This window comes from Balaenoptera borealis (genome assembly GCF_965194805.1).
Source record: "Balaenoptera borealis genome assembly, chromosome: 1".
Lineage (NCBI taxonomy): Eukaryota > Metazoa > Chordata > Mammalia > Artiodactyla > Balaenopteridae > Balaenoptera > Balaenoptera borealis.
This window is the reverse complement of record NC_138860.1, coordinates 174784658-174804516: the sequence shown is the minus strand read 5'-3', so window position 1 is coordinate 174804516 and position 19859 is coordinate 174784658. Positions and strand designations below refer to the sequence as shown.

Sequence of the window (19859 nt, the reverse complement as noted above, 5' to 3'; positions counted from 1 at the left end):
ATGTCCACACAAGTGGAAAGAGAGGTGGGTTCTCCTTCCACGGGAGCTGCTGGACAGGACGCCACTGTTAGCCCCCACCTGCTGGGTTCCAGGGCCCCCTGGCTGGGCCCCAGCTCTGCCCATGTCAGGGAAAGGCCTGGAGTGTTAGACCACTGTACCTGCACAAAGGCTGGCCTGCCGGGAACGGGAGCACGGACAGCTTCTGGGCAGGGGTGGGCATGAGCCCAGAGGACCTCTTGCTGTCTCTTGAGCTCAGACCCCTCCACCCTGCAGCCCCCCTGGCTCAAGAGTTGCTGAGTGTCTCAAGCTCGACAGCCCGTGGCTAAAAGCCTGGACCTGGTGCCTCTCCCCACCTTGGGGGCTCAGCAGGGCCAAGGCCCAGCTTCCCAGGCCAGAAGGGAGGTACCGTCTCTTCACACCAGGGGGCTGCATCAAGTCCCCCTGCCATGGCATTGTGCCTGGCACACATGGCCAGGGCTGGGGGCAGGGCCTCCCTTAATAGAGAGACCCAGTAGGGACTCCCTTGCTTCTGCCCTCAGAAGTACAGGAAGTTCCTGGGGGCAGGTGCTGTGGACACTTTGAACCTGGTCATTGATGTGCTGTGTGACCCAAGAGTGGCCCTTAACCTCTTAAGCCTCAATTCACTCCTCTGCCAAATGGGTTCTAACTAGGGCCTGGAGGACCAAGAAAGAACAGACACCCACGGTGCATGACAGCAGCAGCCAGCCCTCCCGGCCGCGTCCAGCACTGGTGACGAGCACTGTCCGTCCCTGCCTGGCCTGAGGGTCAGCTGTGCACTCAGCCTCCTGCACCCCAACCCACTGGCCGAGAGAACCTAGAGAGCAGAGTAGATATTCACCATTTGACCACCTACTGAGCACCTGCTATGTGCCAGGCCCTGTACACCTGGACGGCCTGCCCGAAACTTAGGCTCACACGTGCCTGCCGTGTCCATCCGGCCAAGGCGTAAAGACTCCATCCTGGGCCTCCGCCCAGAGGCCTCCCTCCTCCTTCCTGTTTGGGAAGAGTCTCTGGGCCAGGTGGGGACCTTTCTCAGGAGGTGCTCTGTCTCTCTCCAGGGACAAAGTCACGTCACAGTTCGTGACGAAGTTGGAGTGCAGTAACGTCATTTGAATGTCACCCGAGGCCCAGGCAGAGGCATCCACCACCACCCCGCTTTCAGATGAGGAAGCTGAGGCCTGGGGGGCCGTGGTGTCCTTGGCAGACATGTGTCTGTCTCAGGCTCCTTGGGCGAGTCCTGCCCAACTTTAACGGCTGCACTGGGGGACTAATACCCATTTCCCGCAGGGGACGGGGAGCTCCTGGAGGGCAGGGACTGTGCCTGTCTACTCATCCCTGGGGCCAGGCACCACGACGGCACAGGGCGAGTGGCAATAAATGTTTGCTGAATGAATGAAGGAAGGGCTGAGCCCAGGGCCGTGTAGGAGCACTGGTGCTCCTTTATAACAAACACCAGGGTGGTGCAGCCAACGACCCTGGCATGAGCTTTTGTTCTGGAGCAGAGAGACCACTTCCAGGCCCCCGCCCCCTTCTCCCACCGCAGCCCCCACCTCCCTGTGCCGTACCTTGGATGGGGGTCTGGGCCTGGCTGCTGAAGTGGCTGGTGGTGCTGAGCGAGCCTCGGGGGCTGGGCGTGCTCGGCGTCACCCGCATGCGCAGGCGCTCCAGGTCCCCGAAGCGGTCGGGGAACGCCTTGGTCTGGTCCTCCAGCTTCTGTCGATGCCCTGCAGAGCACGGGAGCCCATGAGAAGCTGGTCCCCGAGAGTCTCAGGGGGGCAGAAATGCCTTGCTCTGCTGGGAAGTTCTCCCTGAGGTCTAACCTTAGGCCTCCGCACGGAGAACCCATAGGCCACTACCGATGTCTCTTCTGAACAGAGAATGGTCAGTACGTGCTGTCCTGGGGCTGCCATCATCTCACTCCTACCTTCTTATGCCATAGGTGAGGCTCAAAGAGGTTCCAGGCCACAGAGCCAGTAAGTTGTGGAGTCAAGATCTGAACTCAGGGTTCAAATCAAAGCCTGCGACCTACACCTCTACGTTACGCTTTTTGGCAGAAGGGGAATCTGAGGCAACAGGCACGGGAAAGGGGCTTAAGCAGGCTCCCATGGGAGGCAGGGCGAGAACCCAGGGATGCTGCCGCTGTCTGCCCCCCAGCATCCATCCTGCCCGCCATTCACATCTGCAAGAGGCATGGGAGATGGCCCCGGAATGGGAATGCTGGCTCCTCCAGCCCAGAGCTACCCTGGGACCCGCAGCACACGCCTTCTCCCCTCTGGGTCTCAGGAGGGGAAATTCACCACGATGGGCGGAAATGGAGTGGGGCGCTGTGTGAGGGGCTGGACTCCCATCTCTGTCCCGAAGCTGGGGACACGGGACCAGTGCACCTGGCTTGGGCATCGCACTTGGAGAAACTGCCAGCATTTCCCAGTATCCCTCTGCCACGGCCCACACAGGAAGGACCCCAGCCTCGTCTCCGAGACCCTGGAGGAGCTGGCAGGGTCAAGATGGCCATGCCCCTGCCTTTAAGCAGCCAGCCGAGGCCACCCTCAAGGCTTCTTGAATGACATCAGGCTTGCAGGGACCACCACCTCTCTCTCTCTCTCTCTCTCTCTCTCTCTCTCACACACACACACACACACACACACACACACACACACACATACACACACACACCACTTTTTCAATTACTCATTTTACATTTCACAAGCAACATATGAATAGCTACAAAAATAAAAGCATTACAGGTAAGGCTAATGGCTCCTCTGACCCACCCTAAATCCCTGCCCAGAAATCCCCACGTGATCAATTTGGAGGTCTTTCTTTTCAGCCTTTTTTTGGTTTCACGTGCATGCAAAACACAGAGCAAGTTTCTCACAGAACTTTCTTGAATGCTCTCAGCCTGGCTGTATCATTCTCTAACTTGCTCTTTCAGTAGCACACCTGGGGGCCCACCTCAGTTTCCTCATCTGACAGATGGAGAGAGTCACCCAGCCCCAGAGAAACAACCTCGGGAGCCCACCCTGGGGCACACTGAGGAGCAACAAGTGGGGGCGGGGCGGGCTCACTAAGCCTGTGGGTGTCCCTCGTTCCTGCTCGGCACATCCCCTGGAGGCCGCAGTCTCCTCAGCCGTTCCTCTCAGATGGACACTTAGCTCGCTTCCAAGTTATCCCCCTGCATGCAGGACTCCCAGGAATCTCTCTGTTCACACCCCTCCTTGTGTCGGGGAATTTCCCAAGGGCAGAGGACTCCTCACTGAGAGGACCGGACATTCCTGGGCTCTCCTGATCAGCCTGTCAGCCGAAGTTGGCCCGTTTGGCTCCACCCGACCCTGAGGGAGGAGGCCAGGCAGACAGGTGGGCCTGGTCCTCTTTTTACAGACAAGAGAACTGCAGTTCAGAGAGGTGAAGAGGCTTGCCCGAGGTCACACAGTGAGGAAAGAGGGAGGATGTCTTAGACTTGGGATCCTTGGAAAAGAAGTGTGGGGAGGGGCTGAGGGAGAGGGGAGGGCTTGCCTGAGTCCTGGGGTCTTCAGTGACACGAGGAATTTTCTAGATTGACAGCGAAAGAAGGAGAGAGAGGTAGTGGGAGGTAAAACAAAACTCCTCACCATGCTTGCTGAGGCTTGGAAAATGGCATCCTAGGGGCCTGGAAAGTGTGAGATGACTCTTCACTGCCATTGGGAGTGAGGGGACGGAGGTGGAGGCTTCAGAATGGGCCTGATTTCTGATTTTCAAAAGGGGGATGCAATGGATTCTGGTACCCACAGGCCCCTAGTCTCGCTACACACCCCTGTCACAAGCTCAAATAGGCATCTGAGAGCCCTTAGAAATGGAACAGGTTGTCCTGGGAGCCTCAATGGGCTCAGCAAGTCACCAAGAACCAGGGACCCACTTTCTCCTCCGAGGAGGCCCCAGGCCCGAGCCCATGGGACACTCAGCAGCCAAAATGAAACCACCTGGCTCCCACCCCGGCCCCCCACTGCTACCTCCCAGGACCCTTGGCAACAGGAAAAACGTGGGCTGGGGTTAGTTTGGCTGGAGCTGGGGCCACTAAGTTAGATGACTATGGGGGCTGGGCAAGTCACATAAATGAGGCACATGGGATGGGTAGGGCCTGGGGCAGACTGGAGAGGGTGGGCCTTGTAGAAGGGGCAGTTGCCATCCCGTCCAGCTGACTGGTACCCTGATGGGGGTGGACCCAGTGTCGCCAGAGCTTCCAGTTTACCAGAAGCCATAAACCTGCTTTTATGTGAAACCTCCCATATTTTATATGTTGGCAATTAATTCAAATACTGAAAACAACAACAAAATAACTCAACCACTTTGTAGAACATGTCCTGTTCAGGGGCTGCCAGTTTGCATCCTCCAAGTTTGGGATTTCATTTGCTGGTTGGTTGTCTAACCTTAGCCATCGAGGACTGGCTAATGGATACCCCTCAGGACGTGGTCTCTAGGGAAGTGCCGGAGGGCTTGGCCTCAGTCCTGATCGGCCTTGGAGGAAATGTTGTTGCCCTTGCTGCTGAGGCCACTGAAAATGGCAAGGCAATGTGGATGAGCTGGGGCATGAATGAAGTCAGAACAGTCTCAACAGGCAGGAAGCCGGCTGGATAGATCTGGAGACCGCAGATTGACCTGACAGCAGCTCAGGTGCAAAGGATCTGGGTGTCTTAGTCAACCACAAGCTTGAAGTGAGCCAGTGGGGTTACACGAAAGCTGGTGCAAAACCTCAGGCCTTGTTGTTATCGCCACTGACTAATAAAGTCCCGTTTCTGAGTCACACTGTGCACTAAGCGTCTAGAGATACTCCTGTGGGCCAGTGGAAGGAGGGAGGGGTTCGCAGCCAGCCTGGGTCTGAGGATGGGCTCTGCCGCCTGGTAGCCTCACCCCTTTCCCCCACCTACCCCAAGCCACGGTGTCTGCATCATGGTGCCCTCGCAGGGCATGGTGCCGGCCAAACAAGGTGACCGGACGCTCTCCACCCACCTGGGGCCCCACCATCTGCACGGTCACTTCTACCCCAGCCCGTGCCAAGGGACGCAGGATCATCATCCCCACATGGAGACCAGGACACGGAGGCCAGGATGGTAAGTCCTGTCCGGTACACAAAGCCAGGACAGCGGAGCTGGCGTCGGCACCCAGACCCAGACTCCAAGTCCAGTGCTCTTTCTCCTGACACTTCCCTTTTGGTCCCATTGTACAGATGGGGCCACAGAGGCTTCAAGATGAGCCCTACACTAAGCAGTTGGTCTGGGATATAAATCAGGTAATGTGGTCCCAGAGCGCACGCTCCATCACATGCTGTTCTGCCTTCATGTAGGGCAGACTTCCTGGAGGAGGAGTTTTAACAGCACTTAGGGAACTGCTTTCTTGTTGCTGTGGAAGGCCGGAGCCACGGCCCAGGAGGGGCAAAGGGGAGCTGAGGTGGCTCCACGTGGCCAGGGCGCCAGAGAGTCTCAGAGCCACGGGGCCTGGGCCTTCACACTGGGAGCGGAACGGAACTCCCTGTGCCCGAGGAAAGAAGATGTGCCTTCAGAATAGACCTCTTTCATTCGGCTGCCCACAGTGAGAGCGGGGTGGGGAGCCCTGGGGAGCTCACTAGGTCACCAGGGGCCCAGCCCTTTCACGCTGGGACTCAGTTTCCCATCTGCACACACTGCTCACTGAGGCCCCTCTAGCTTTGAAAGTCCCTGACGTAAGACTGCAAGACTCAGCGACTGGCCAGGATGAGGCCCCCGGAAGGAAGGGAGGCAGGGCTGCTTGCTCCCGGGCCCTCCCATCACCACCTCCTGTTGCTTCTCCTGCTCCCAGGGTTTCTCTAGTATTTATTCCCTGCCTCTTCCAGGAAGCCCCCTTCTCCCAGCGCCTCTGCAGGCTAAGAGCAGTAGCTAGCAGGAACGGAAAGAAAAACAGCGGCTGACACTTACTCAGTGCTTCCTCCACTCCACTGTCTAAGCAGTTGACATGCTCTGCCTTGTTTCACCTGCCTTATCCCCAGGAGGGGGTCTACCACTGTCCCTAGTTCACAGGTGAGAAAACTGAGGCTCAGTGAAGGTCAGGGACATGCTCGAGGTCACATAGAGGCACCTGGCCACCTTGTCTTCCCGGAGCCCATCTTGTAGGAAAGGAGCCTGGGTTTGGAAAGTCAGGGGCTCCAAACAATGGGTGTTAGGGCCCGGCCCAGGCCCAGGCCCAGGGCCTGGAGCAGATGCAGGAGGACAGGCCTGGAAAGAGGAAGATGAGGGGGTCTCAGTGGACTCCACCAGGGGCCCTGCCCTGCTCTGAGGCTCAGCGCTGAGAGTCCAACCCTCTAATCACACCCTGCTCTCACCCACCAAGTCCCCCTGCTCCTCTGGGCCTCAGTTTCCACACCTGTCAAGTGGTTATCATAGTGTCTAACCCCTGAGTTGAGGATGAGCTGGAGGACAGGCCCCAAGTGTTTCAAAGTAGAGCACTTTGTGCAGAGGAGGGGGACTGCCTGGGGACGGCCCCACTTTGGCCCTCTGGACCTCGCTGGGGCTGCCCGTCTGCCTGCAGCACCTGGGCTCAACTCACTGACAGCCCCTCCGACGTCACCTTGATGAGTGCTCCGATCCTCATTTATGACCCTCCAGGGCCCAGTGGCCCAGGCCTGGCCCAGGCAGCTCTTACCCACTGGGCCACAGTTGTGTCACCTGTGAAGTGGAGCTCACACTCTAACTCCTGAGGGTGTGGACAGGCCGGGAGAATTAAACAGCCCACCTGGCCTTGGCACTCAAGGAAGGCACTCTGGGTTCACAACCCCTCCTCAATGGATCTGGACAGTGGGAGGGCCCAGCCTCGCAGGTGTGTGAGAAGGATCAAAGTTGGGGGAGGAATACTGGGGCCCAGCCAGGCGGGTGACTCACCCGGGGTCCAGCGGCAGGAGCCCGAGGATGAAGGCTGGATTCCAGGTGGGGCTCCCTTCCTTCCATTCCCGGGGCATCTCTCAGCACTGGGCCAGCACCGGGTCCCCACACCTGCCAGGTACCTGGTGCTTCAGGGGGAAACCCAGGGGCCATCAGGGCCATGCCCTTGCCTTCACACTGGCCCGACACAAGCCCCCGTGATGAGAGTGGCAACCGCTTGAGCAGACATCTACGACGTGCCAAGCACTGTGCCAGGCAGGCCACGCGTGTCGTCTACAAGGGCCACGACCCTCTGAGAGGCCGCTATCATCACAACCATTTTACAGATGGGAAAGTGGAGGCACGTGGTCAAGGTCAAACCTGGACTGGTCAGCATGGTGCATGGAGCTCAGCTGCTAAGGTCTTGACTTCCCAAGACCTCCAAGAGAGCGGAGCTGGGTTCCTTGGCAGTGAGGCCCGACTGGCAGGAGGCCAGCTCAGTGTCCTGCTGCGGTGGGGTGAGGGGGGCAGGAGGCCAACGGGAGCAGGGAGCGGGGAGAAGCAGAGCTGGGCGGGGCCCCAGGAGCAGCATGGTCTGCAGGCAACAATGTGGGTCCCAGCCATGGGGCCCTTCTCCCATCTGAAGCCACTCGGCCACCTCCTCGGCTGCCCGGCCTGGCCCTGGTGCGGCCACATCCCATACACAGCAGCCACTGTCTGTCCAGCCGTGGGGTGGGGCACCCGGGCCCAAGGCCGGCTCTGCGGCCTGTCAGGAGATTTACACCCGGCTCCTAACAGCCGAGCAGAGTCGCAGGCGAGGGCTGAGCCCCAGGTGGTCTGTGGTGAATCGGCCCCCTGTGAGCAGATGAAAGCCAGTTGGTGGCTAGGCAAGGAACCAGGCGGGTGGGGGGCCAGCAGCTCTCCCAGGGGCACAACTGGGGCTTCCAGTGGCCTGGGGTTGATTAGGGGAACCGGGGAGGCCCGAGGTTAACCCCTTCCCTCCTGCTGGGTGCACTCCCCCTGGGGGCGGGGGGTCCTGGGAGCCAGAGGCCGGGAGCAGTCACCTCTCCTCAAGCCGGGCATCCCTCCAATCCCACCTGGAGCTGAGGACAGACCTGTGGCAACTTTATGACAGCCACAGTCCTAAAGTTGCAGGCTCAGGGTCACTTTTCCTGCCCTCGTCGTCTCCCGCCCCCAGCAGCCCCAGTGGCTGGCTGCTCACCTCCTTCAGGCCTCTGCTCAAATGTCACCTCTTCAGGAGGCCTCCCCTGTCCCCCTCCTGCTGTGGGTCCCAGCCCTGCACTCTCCACCGCTCCCCCCCACCCCCAGCTTAGATTTTCTTTGCAGGACTTCTCACTACCTAAAATTAAACTAGCTAATCATCTGTTTACCTTGTTTATTCATTCAACAAATATTTACTGAGCACCTACTAAGTGCTCACGTCTGTGTTCCAGGGTCTACATCAGTGTCTGGCAAAGCAAAGAACCCCCACCCCATGGAGCATATATAGTAGTCAGGGGAGATGAAAAATACGTGAAATAAATGAGTGAACTATATAGCATCTTAGGAGGTGATAAGTAAAATGAAAGCCGGGAAGTGTAAGGGCAAGAGGGGGATGCCTGTGTGTTTGATTAAAACAGCGTGGTCAGGGGAGGACTCACTGAGAAGTGTGAGTAAAGACTTCAAGGTGGGAAGCCCACACGAGCCACACGTCTGGGGTTGCTGGGGGAGGCGTGCCCCAGGTAGAGGGAACGGCAGTGCAAAGGCCCTGAGGCAGAAGTGTGAAGCTGCCCAGTTTGAAGACTGGTCAGGAGGCCAAGGTGGCCAGAGTTGGGTAAGTGAGGAGAAGGGTGTCAGAGAGGAAGGCAAGGGGTAATGGGCACAGATCAGGTTGCGCCTTGTGGGCCATGGTGACAACAGCATGGTTTACCATTTCTCCCCACCCCTAGTGTGTGAGACCCAAGGGGGCCAGAGCCCATCTTTTGGGTTCACTGCAGTGTCCCTAGCTTCTAGAATAGTGCCTGACACAGAAAAATATTTGTTGAAATCATCCCATGTACACTTTGGGGAAGAAAGGGCCCCCAGGCAAGATGTCAGAACCGCCCCCGCCCCCTGGCCTCAGGCAGCATGGAGAACCTGCGTCCTGCCCTTGCAGCTACAGCACCTGCCAAGCCTGGGAGCCAGGGTGAGCGGTTCCCAAACTGCGGTCTACCCCAGGCTCGCCAGGCGCTACGCCGCCTGCTGCCCCGTATATTGGATCCTGCTCCACTGCTTCTCTACCAGCCCCCAGTGACTCTGAGGGACACCAGCACCGAGAACCTCAGAAACCAAGGCCACACAGGCAGGAAGCCACCAAGCCAGCCTTCCAAGCCAGCCGGCCACCTGGCTGCAGACTGGGCGCGCTCTGCAGGGCAGCGGAGGGGAACGACCCGGCCACAGAACCCACAGCCAGGCCTCGCGGAGCTGCAGGCGCCCCTCCCTGGCTCCCGGGACCAGTCTCTACTCCCACCCCTCCCCACAGAAGGCTCAGCCCTCACACGGGGTCGGGGGTCACAAAGCAGGAGAAAAGCCCAGAAGGGAAACCCTGTGATAATCCATCAGGGTTGTTGGGTACCTCCTGCAGGCCAGGCAGCTGTAATTCATGTAAAGCTCACAACTCGCCGGAGCAGAAGCTAATATCATCCCCATCTTACAGATGAGCACACTGAGCTAGGAAGGCCCTTCTGAGTGGCCCTTGTTTCCCTGAGCCCCAGGGTGGAGCCCCCGGGGTGCACCGAAGCTCACCCTTGGGCAAGTGGCTTGGCCTCCTGGCCTGTCTCCTCCTGGGGTTGTCGAGGATCAATGAAGAGACTCTGGGGGACTTCCCTGGCGGTCCAGTGGTCAAGACTCTGCGCTTCCAAGGCAGGGGATGCAGGTTCTATCCCTGGTTGGGGAACTAAGATCCCACATGCCGTGCGGCACGGCCAAAAAAAAAAGAGACTCTGCACAGGGCCTGGCACACAGGGAGTGCTCGTTGACCAGCAGCAGCTGAGCTGCCCTCTGACCACTTATAGGTGGGGAAGCGGAAGCGGGGAAAGGAGGAGGATTTGTCCAAGGTCGCAGAGTGAAGGGCAGGTTGGGGCTGGAACCCAGGGTGCAGGTGAGACCTGCCCTGAAGGCCGGGCAGGGGGAAGAGCAAGCAGGTGCTCAGATGGGAGATGGGGAGATGTGCCGCCTCCTACATCTGCTCTTTTCTATAAACGAGCCTCTGCTAAGATTTTGTTTCAAGTCACTCTACCACCACTGATCTGGCCCGTACCGCCTTGCTTCTGACTCCAGCTTCTCTCCGCTCCTGATTTCTTTCCCTTCCTCTTGCTGCCTCGACCTATGCCACCCCTTCCCCTACCAGCTCACCCCGAGAAGGGGCTGTCTCATGTCTGGGGGACCTCGGGAGAGACGAGCAGGCAAGGACTTGACTGGGGGCTTCCAAGGGCAGGGCTGAGCCTCCACCCTCATCCAGTGGCCTCGGCTGGGTGGGGGGGCAGCTGCTCTGGGCGGGGCAGGGCTGAACGTGGAGGGTTCCGAGGGATTGAAGGCATTGGCCGGTCCCTGGGAGCCTTCCCACCAAGCTCCCAGCGCCCTCCGCTCACACGCCGCTACACAGTGGGTGCTCACTGTTCTGTGCAGTGGCTCCTAACGGCTCATCATCACGTTGAGCCCAACCGTGGCTCCCATTCATCCCGATTCTGCCCCTGGAGACTTAGACTACGACACCACCTCCCTCAGCGGAGACTTGATACCCCTATTACTACGGCCTGGGTTTCTCAGCAGCCACCCTGCTGCTGACCAAGAAACGTTCACCACCGGCTAATGGTGCTAGTGGTGGGAGTACAGAGGGGATGCCAGGTACCAGGGATAAGAGAATACCACAGATACAGAGACTCACAAGGACCCTCCCTCTGCTACAGCCAGATGCTATCCACAAGCCATCACTGATCTCCAGGCCTGCAGGCCGGGTGGTATCATCCCACTTCCCGGAGGAGGCAGCTGAGGCCCAGAGAGATCAGAGACTTGCCCAAGGTCTCCCAGCCAGGCAAGCTGGCTCAGAATCTGCTCTCTGTACCAAGGGCCTGTGGCTCACAAGGGCTTCCCAGCCATCACCACCTTGAGACCCTTGGGGTCACTGACCCAGTTCACAGATGACAAAACTGAAGCCAAAAGGGAGCCATGATTGTCCAGAGCCACAAAGCCCAAGGCCAGGGGCATGGACCCATCCACATCCAATCCCAGCAGGAAGGACTCAGCAGGAATCTGGCCAGGGCAGGTGCCAGCTGGGAGGTGAATAACTTGGGCCTGATCACCAGGTTCAGGAGCCCGAGGCGGGTTGGAGGAGGTGGCCCTGAGAGGCCTACAGGGAAACTCTTCCAGGGCCACTGGGCCCAGCTCTGAGCCTTTCCCAAGTGGCCAGGTACTGGAGTGGGCCCAGGAACTGGACTGATGGGGAGCCAGGCCTGGGGGGCCCTCACTGGCGCTGCCCTGGTATAGCCACATCCCGTTCTCAGCCTCCTGCCTCAGGCCCACTTAGCCCTGGAACTGGAATTGAAGGCTGCCTCTGGGAAGACTGGCGCCTCCCTGCACCTGAGACAGTGTGAGGCCCTGGTCAGGTTCTCAACATCCCCAGGGCTGGATTCTCTCCTCCCTGGAACCTAGTGACCCTTTGGTTCAGGATCCCATGAGACAATAAATGTGAGAGGGTTTTCTAAACTGTAAAGGGCCACAGCTACAAAGAGAAGGACAGGGCAGCTATCAATACACCAGGCATGAGCATGCTGTGAGTGGGGGCCAGTCCACACAAGAGCTCTGCTCAGAGCTCAGGAAGCAGCCAGTCTAGCGACGACCAGCTGCTTCTTTGTTTCACTCATTCATTCAGGGAACACAGGCCTCAGGCCCACTGTGGCAGCTGCCCCTCCAGTTTCCCCAGTCTGAATCTGCAAACTCCAGGTCATTCAGCAGGCAGAAGCAATGAAACACAAACTTTCTTTGATGCTAAAGTGCACGGATCAGGGCTCCCTGCACAGAATATGTTCTCAATAAATATTTGCAGAATCAAATTTGCATTCCTGATCTTAAGATGTGGGTCCTGGGGTCAGAGTGTCTGAGCTCTATGTGACTTAAGTCACATGCTAAGACTCAAAGAACGTTTCCAAGGAGGGGATCTGGCCTTGCAGCCCGAGCAGCCCCTACTTCTGATGGCTCCCTCCCTCCGCCACTGACAGAGGAACCTGGGGTGGAGTAGAGCAAACCTGGCCCAACCTCCACCCCCAAACACATACACACACCACACACACACACACCACACACACACATACATACACACACCACACACACACATACATACACACACACCACACACACACATACATACACACACAGACATACCACACACACCACACAGACACACCACACAGACACACACACACACACCACACATACACACCACATACCACACACACACACACACCACACACACACACACCACACACACACCACACACACACACACCACACACACACACATACCACACACACACACACACACACACCACACACCACACACACACACCACACACACACACCACACACACACACACACCACACACACACACCACACACACACACACACCACACACACACATACCACACACACACCACACACCACACACACACACCACACACACACACACCGCACACACACCACACACACACACCGCACACACAGCACACACACACATACCACACATACACACACACACACACCACACACACCACACAGACACACACAAACACACACACACACACACACACACAAACACACACCCATCCTTTTCCTTTCCTTAAAGGTTGCAAATCCATACTCCCCCAGCGAGCCCCCAGTGGGCAGTCATCCCTTGGGGTACGGGGAGCCAAGGGTAGGTCAAGTTGATTCAGTCAACTCCTCTTCCCAGCTTGGCTTCCTACAGCCCGGGGCTAAGCACAGGCACACAGTCGGCGGGGTGTGGAGCGGAGAACTGCAATCCGCCACAGCTCCCAGGATCCAGTGCCATCTGTCTGACCTCGGTGACTGCCCTTCCCCCGCTGGGCCCTCCTCCCCGACCCAGGGGCTCAGTGGCTCTGGCACTTACGTCTGGGCTCCCGGGGTCCATCCACGGTCACCTTGATGGCTCTGTGGTAGGTGGCCACTTGCGTGGGGTTGGTGAACACGGTGATGGTCAGTGTGAAACTCTTCCCTGGGGAGAGTGGGGAATAAAGAAGAGGTTGGCACCTGGAACTATTCACAACACCCTGAAGCCTTCATCTTCCAGAAGGAGCAGGTCTCTCTACTTTGAACCTGGGCAGAAGATAGGGTTCTGGGTAAAATTCAAGCTGCTGGGGTTGGCATTCAAGGCCCCGGGAGGTCTGGCATCAACTTTATCACATTCCCCCGCCCCACGCTCTGGCCACCCTGGCTTGCTTCCCCCCTGCTTCTTGGCCTTTGTTTGTGCTGTTCCTTCTGTCTAGAGACCCTTGCGATTTTGGGGTGGGGAGCTCAGATGAGTACATGTTTTTTTTTCATGAAAATAATTAGTGATCTTTATAGAAGACTTTGAGAACACAGAATATATAAAAAAGAAGAAAAAAAAATTACCCACAGTTCCACTAGCCAGAGATAAACACTATTAACATTGATTTGGGTGTTCTTTCCTGCAACCCTTTTTGGGCGAGTGTGTGTTTTTACATAGTTGCAATGACACTAAAATAAGTATTTCCGTACCCTCTTTTTTGTTCACTTAACACATCATAAGCACTTATGTCATTAAAAATTCTTCATAAACTTCATTTTTAATGGCTGCAAAACATTTCAACTCATGGAAGCCTCGTCTTTTACTTATCCACCTCCTTACTCTTGGGTGTCACCTTGCTGCTAATTTCTTATTGGCGTGTGCAGCTGGGGCTGAAAAAGGACTGATTTGGGAACTGCAGACATTTCATTTGTAGACACAACTGTTATTTCCAGAACTCTGTTCTATTTTTAGATAGACATTTGGCTCCAAAGTCTCCATTCAAAATTCCTGAGAGGGGAGAAAACTTTTAAAATCATCATTTTTGTTTTACCATTTAAAATAAAACGAAAATGGCCTTCTGTTTATAAAAATCTTTGTCTACATCTCTGCTTATTTCCTTAGAATAGATTCCAAGAAGCGGTGAGTGATTTCATCGCATCAGAGGGTTGGGATGGATTCAGGGGCATTAATCTCTGCGGTGAGATGACTCTCTGGAGAGGATCATCGTGATTGGTGTGGGCCCGAGTCTACCGTGATGCTGTCAGCGTCTTCGTGACCTCATCCATCAAGGTGGAAGATCTCTTAAACACTCTTGACTTCGTCACCTTTGCTCTATTACTAGTGAGACTGAAAATTTTTATATGTTTATCATCTGTCCTAATCCAACACAAATCATTGCTTCATGGTCTTTCATACTTTTCTATTAAGGTTTCAATGCCTTAAGGAAAAATCACTCTATCAAGCTTGTTAACACTTTCCTTGTCCTATTTGTGGCAGTCGGTTTCCCACTTCACTGGCCTTTACATTTCGCTTTCTGACACCAAGCTGATTTGCATTTTCAGTTCTACCTCTTGCTCGTGATTTCTCCTGTCATTTTATGTTTAGAAAGGTTACCTTCAATAAACACCCTCCTCTCTACCTTCCACGTTGAATTCTTTGATTCTTCTGGGGGTTTACTGGTTGGGTTTTTCTTCAAAGGGCACCCCAATTTTCCCAGCACCTTTACTGAAGTGAGAGCCCCCCTCTCCCGCCCTGTTCTCTACCAGCATCAAAGCCTCCATGCGTGTGAGGCTGGGGAGGGGTGTGGGGGGAGCTTCGCTGATCCTCAAGTCAAATTGGCCTCCTCCTGCTCTGCCTCTGAGCACCCCTATCTCTGGTCCCCAGTTACAGGCCTGGGGACTCCCCGAGGGCAGGGGCTGATGGCCCTGTGCACCTGTGTCCCCCCAGGGCTGTCCTCGTCCTCCCAACACCTCTCCAGGGCAGGCAGGCCTGATTCCATATTCCCACTTCACAAGTAGGAGACGAAAGCTTGTGGGGGGGGCGGGGTGTGAGAAACGATAGCTTAGCATGGCTGCTACTTGTTGATCCGGTGATGGAGGGAAAACTCCAGCCTCAGAAAGAGGACAACCCAGCACAAAAGAAAACCAGCCAGGCTGCCGGGGCCACACCCAGGAACCCAAGGGCTTCTGAGACTGGGGGGGTGTAGGGGGGTAGGGGGACAGAAGGGGTTTAAATTGAGGTGTGACTCGAACTAGGGAAGAGTGGGGCCTCTCTGGAGGGATTTGCCAGAGCTGCCAGCTGGAGGCAGGGGTGGAAATGCAACCCACTCCTGACCTGGAGCTCTGGGCCAGAGACACCCACCTGGCCCTCACTCAGACAACAGGGGTGCTTTCCATGCTTTCTGGAAACAGGAAGTGCAGAGGCCTCCCGCTCCAGGCCCCACCCTTCCCGGGACCCTCCTTCCCCACTACTGCTTCCCCTCACTCTGAGGTCTTTTCCCTCCTGAATCCTTCCCCCTACCAGTCAGGCCCTCTCCAGGGGTCCCTGGGCCTCTGACCCTTCCGTCACCTCCTTGGTACTGCAGGGTGCCAAGCTGATGGGTAGTTTAGGTTGACAGCCCAGAGCCGGATGGGCCCCTGTGCCCCGCACTTGCCAGCTCCCTGAAGTGCTCTATTTCTCACCTTACTTCCTTCAGGTCATCACTGAAAAGTCACCTTTCCAGTGAGGCCCTCCCCGGTCACTTTATCTAAAGGAGGCATTTTTAACTTGACATCCCTCTTAGAATTGAGTGGGCTCGAAAACTGGGATAGGAAAAGAAAAAAATGGCAACTGTATTGTCCCTAGCCTCTAGCTGAAATTTAGCATCTCTCTTAAGTATGAACGTAGACAACAAACCACAGAGGCATTACAGCAGTCCCTGTGACCTTGTCACCAACAGACGTCACAGATATTTACATATCACATTACAGACGTTGCAGATTTCTTTAAATATCTTTCATGCTCGTCACAACTTCAAAGTCACGGTCGTCATCAAACCCGTTGCTAGATCTTGTTATTTAACAAGCTAACAAGGCAGCGCATTTATCACAATTTTAAAAAACGTTTTGCTATGTTTTAACATAATTGGTTTTCATTGCCATCCTTTGTATTTTATTTCATTCTTTAAAAAGCACTATTCTGAGACTGTCAAAGGGGTCCATGGGGTGATGAAAGGTTAAGAAGCTCACTCTGAAGCATCACAGACCTTCCCACTCCCACTCGATCTGCTTCAGTTTCCTCCTGATGCCTATTACTTCTAATAATCTACCTACTTATCTATTTAGTCTCCCTTTACTAGATTATAAGCTCCCTGGGGGCCAGAACTTTTGTCTTGTTCACTGCTGTGTCCCCTAGGACAGCATCTGGCATATAGTAGGTGCTCAATAAATGTTTGTTAAATGAATTAAGGGCAGAGGTTACTGCTCCCATTTTACAGATGAGAAAACTGAGACTCACAGAGGGGCAATGAGTTGACCAGGTCACGCAGTATCCAGGCAGAGCCCAGGAAGGTTAGAATGTACTGGAACCTGCCCCTCCGCACCGACCCTGAGCACCTACTCCTGGGGAGTGAGGAGCCTCCACCCCACCAGGCAGCAAACCACAGGCTAGCCCTGAGGTCACCAGCCCACCTTAACAGCTTCCTCCCAGTTTCCAGGCCTGACACCACCCCTCCCAGGTACCCACAGAGACCAGGGAGGGAGGAAGGGAGGGGCTGGCACTTGGGAGCAGGAGTGGGAGGGAGGGGCATGTGTCAGGTGCCACAAGAGGCAGGGGCCCCACGAACCACAGGTGGGGAAAGCTGTCTCCCTGAGCGCCCGTCACCTCTCTCTCCGCCTGGTGGCAAACCCATCCGTCCACCTCTCCACTCTCTTAGAGCAGGAAGCTGAGAGGACAAAGGAGGTGGACAACGGTGCAGAAACCCCTGGCAAACTCGCAATCAGCCGGGAGCCCAGGAATTGCAAATCAAGGTGCTCCCACCGGCCCTGGTAGGAGGGGGAGAAGTCCTAGTCTGGAAATAGCTGCTCCTTGGGGCTGAGAGTGGCCCTAGGCGTTCCCGCAGGACCTGGGTCCCTGGATGGAGCCGCAGGCACAGCGGGGTCTGGCAGTGCGCCCTCGGGCAAGTCGCTGTCTCTCTTTGCCTGGGTTCCTGTGGGACAAGCCCCACTCACTGGGGCCTCATGGACAGCGGGAGGGGACATCTCTGGGGGCCTCTGGATTTGTTCAGTGTCGACCAGGAAGCCATCCACTCCTCCCCCACCAGTGGTCCCCCTAAGGCTGCACCTACACATTGGCTCCCAAATCTGTCTCCACACACTACGGTTTCTTTTTCACCAGTTCATGACAGTTCAGGAAGTCATGTTGTTTTCATCTTCACCTAGGCCAGCGGCCCCCTCCTAGACAGCATTTTGGGGATGTGTGCTGCGTGGTCCTCAAGAGGTGGGATGTGGAAGGCAGGGGGTATGCAAATGTCTAGCACTGCACAGGGCAATCAACTATTCACTCTTCCCGTGTGGGAAAAACTTGCTTATGTAGATTCTCTGAGCCATGAGCCTAACTCAGTTTTACATAAAACAAGGAAAAAGTTTTTACACTCTTTTAATATCTACTGAATTTTCTGGGAGGGAAGACAATTCCTTTTCTTTAAAATTTTGCTCAGACTCTTGCCAAGAATTGCTCACAGCTTCAGCAAATCATGTCATTGACGGCAGTGCCATGTTCAGACTTTGAGTCATGTACACCTGACCTGTCGGGCTGGCTGCAGGGGTCACGGGGCTTCGGCTAGAGGTGCAAACACCCATCCACCTCACAGTGTCTGTCATCTCGCCCCAACATTTACATATTCAAATAGATACATTATTATAAGTTACTTTTCCTTTTTCTCTCCATTATAGCTATGGAATTATATAGATTTTGAAAATGCACATAGGTGGATAGATTAAGTTATCTTGCGCGTTTCAATTGTAGGATGGTAGAGGGCGCGCTGCAAAAATTTGTTGTAAGAAGGGGCACTGTGTCCGGCAGGGCGGGGACCTTGGCCCTAATCACTGCAGGAGAATGACTTGGTTTCCTTCCCTTCCTTCTCTTGGTTTACACCTTCAGGCTTATCGTGAGAGCTCTGTGGTGGTATTGTGTGTACGCCTTGTACGGAAAGCTATCTTCTTGGAATTAAGACAGATTCAAGGAATAAAATGCAAGGAAACAAGCAGAAGTTTCCTTCTGGTTTCTTAGTTCTGGCAGAAGTCAGAGAGCCAGGGAAAGGCTCTGAGTCCCAAACCCCAGCCTGTCCTGACTCCTAAAGTGGCCCAAACTGTCTGTGTCAACCACGGATCTGTTCCTCAGAGGGAATTTCCCAGTGGGCAGGAGGGCCACAGCAGATGCAGAGCTGCATGCCACAGGACCCCTGTGTCCTCCTTCCTCACTGCCAGCCGCCTCCACTTCTCCCACTCGACACTTCACACTTTCTGGGTTTCCCCCACCCCCGCCCAAACCACACCGTAATCAGAAAATCAGTGACTGTCACCATTCAAAGGGACTGCAAAGATCTCCTCCAGCCCCAGGCATTTGAAGTAACAAAATCTCTGACCTGTATCCAGCTCTCAGCATTTGCCAACTGATATGCTAGTACCCGTTTCCTTAATGTTCACAAAAATCCCATGAGGTAGGTAACATTATTATCCCCATGTTACAGACGATGAAACGGAGACACAGAGAGGTTAAGCCATTTGCCCAATATCATCCAGCAAGTCACTGGCAGAGCTGGGACTGAAATCCAGGTCGGCTGGTTGTAGAGCCCAGGCTGTTGAAGACCATGAGCCTCCAAGGTCTGAAAGTGCCGTCGGGTTCCACGGGCATCGGAGCGCCCACTCAGGCCTCTTCTGCCTCCCAGGACCACTGAGACTGGCAAGAGAATGGCTGTGAGGATGTCTCATAAACCCAGCCTCCTGCATCTCCCAGAGCCATGACCCCAGCCTCAGCCTTGCCTGCTCCAAGAACACGCTGCTACGCAATGCTTTGGAAACCTATCTCCCTCCCGGCGGGCCTTGCAGGGTGGGTGCAGGTCTGTGGGTATAAATACCAAAAAGAAATCGTTTTCAGCAGCAGAAGGGCCAGGCAAGATCTCAGTAACACAGAGAATCACCGTCTCTTCTCTTTCTGGAGTTCACCTCCCAGAAGAGGGTGTAGGTGCTTTACTGGGCTCCCAAGACTGACCTCCCCTTCTGCTGCAGCTGTAGGGGGCCTCCCTCGCCACCACCATCTGGGCCGGCAGACCTGGCCACCACCCCACGGTCCAACTGCATCCAAGCAAGCTACCACCAACCAGTGGCGAGCGACTCTCCACTCAGGGCTGGGGCTGGGATTAAGTTGCAAAAGGCTCGAGAGATTGGGGATGACAAAAGGGGCTTGGAGACTAATTAGGAGCAGCAATGAAAGCTTAATTCATAAAAGCAAACATTTTCCATCCATCAACCTGCAACCAGTTAAGGGCAACGTCTGAAAGAAATCTGGGCGTGGGGAAGGGAGCCAACAGGAACAGGAAATGTTTGAAAGAATGTAAACTATTTCAGTTTCATAAAAAGTAACAAGTAAACAGTTATTACATGCAAATAATGCCCTGGTTTTAATTAATGCTGAAAAGTCAAAATATGTTTGACATTTGTATGTATACACTGAGCGGCTGGAGAGGAAAAAATGGTGCCCAGATGCCCTTTTCCGAGCAGGACCGGCGGCTCAGAGGGAACTAAAACCTTAAGCAGGTCTTGTTTATTGGTGATGAAAAGTACCATTCTGCCTCAGCCTCTGTCGCGACTGGAAGCAGAGGGAACCTAGCTTACTTTCTTAAGCGGGAGGGGCCGGCT

General features: G+C 55.4%; 1 protein-coding gene across 1 annotated transcript in view; it reads right to left on the bottom strand.

The window, feature by feature from the left end:
- Nucleotides 1–19859, bottom strand: part of RUNX3 (RUNX family transcription factor 3) — a 30244-nt gene that overhangs the window by 6846 nt on the left and 3539 nt on the right. Inside the window, exons 3-4 of the mRNA XM_082342210.1 lie at nucleotides 13045–13149; nucleotides 1587–1745 (exon numbers count right to left, since the gene is read on the bottom strand). Coding sequence (XP_082198336.1) covers nucleotides 1587–1745; nucleotides 13045–13149 — 264 coding nt within the window. The remainder of the gene's footprint in view (nucleotides 1–1586; nucleotides 1746–13044; nucleotides 13150–19859) is intronic.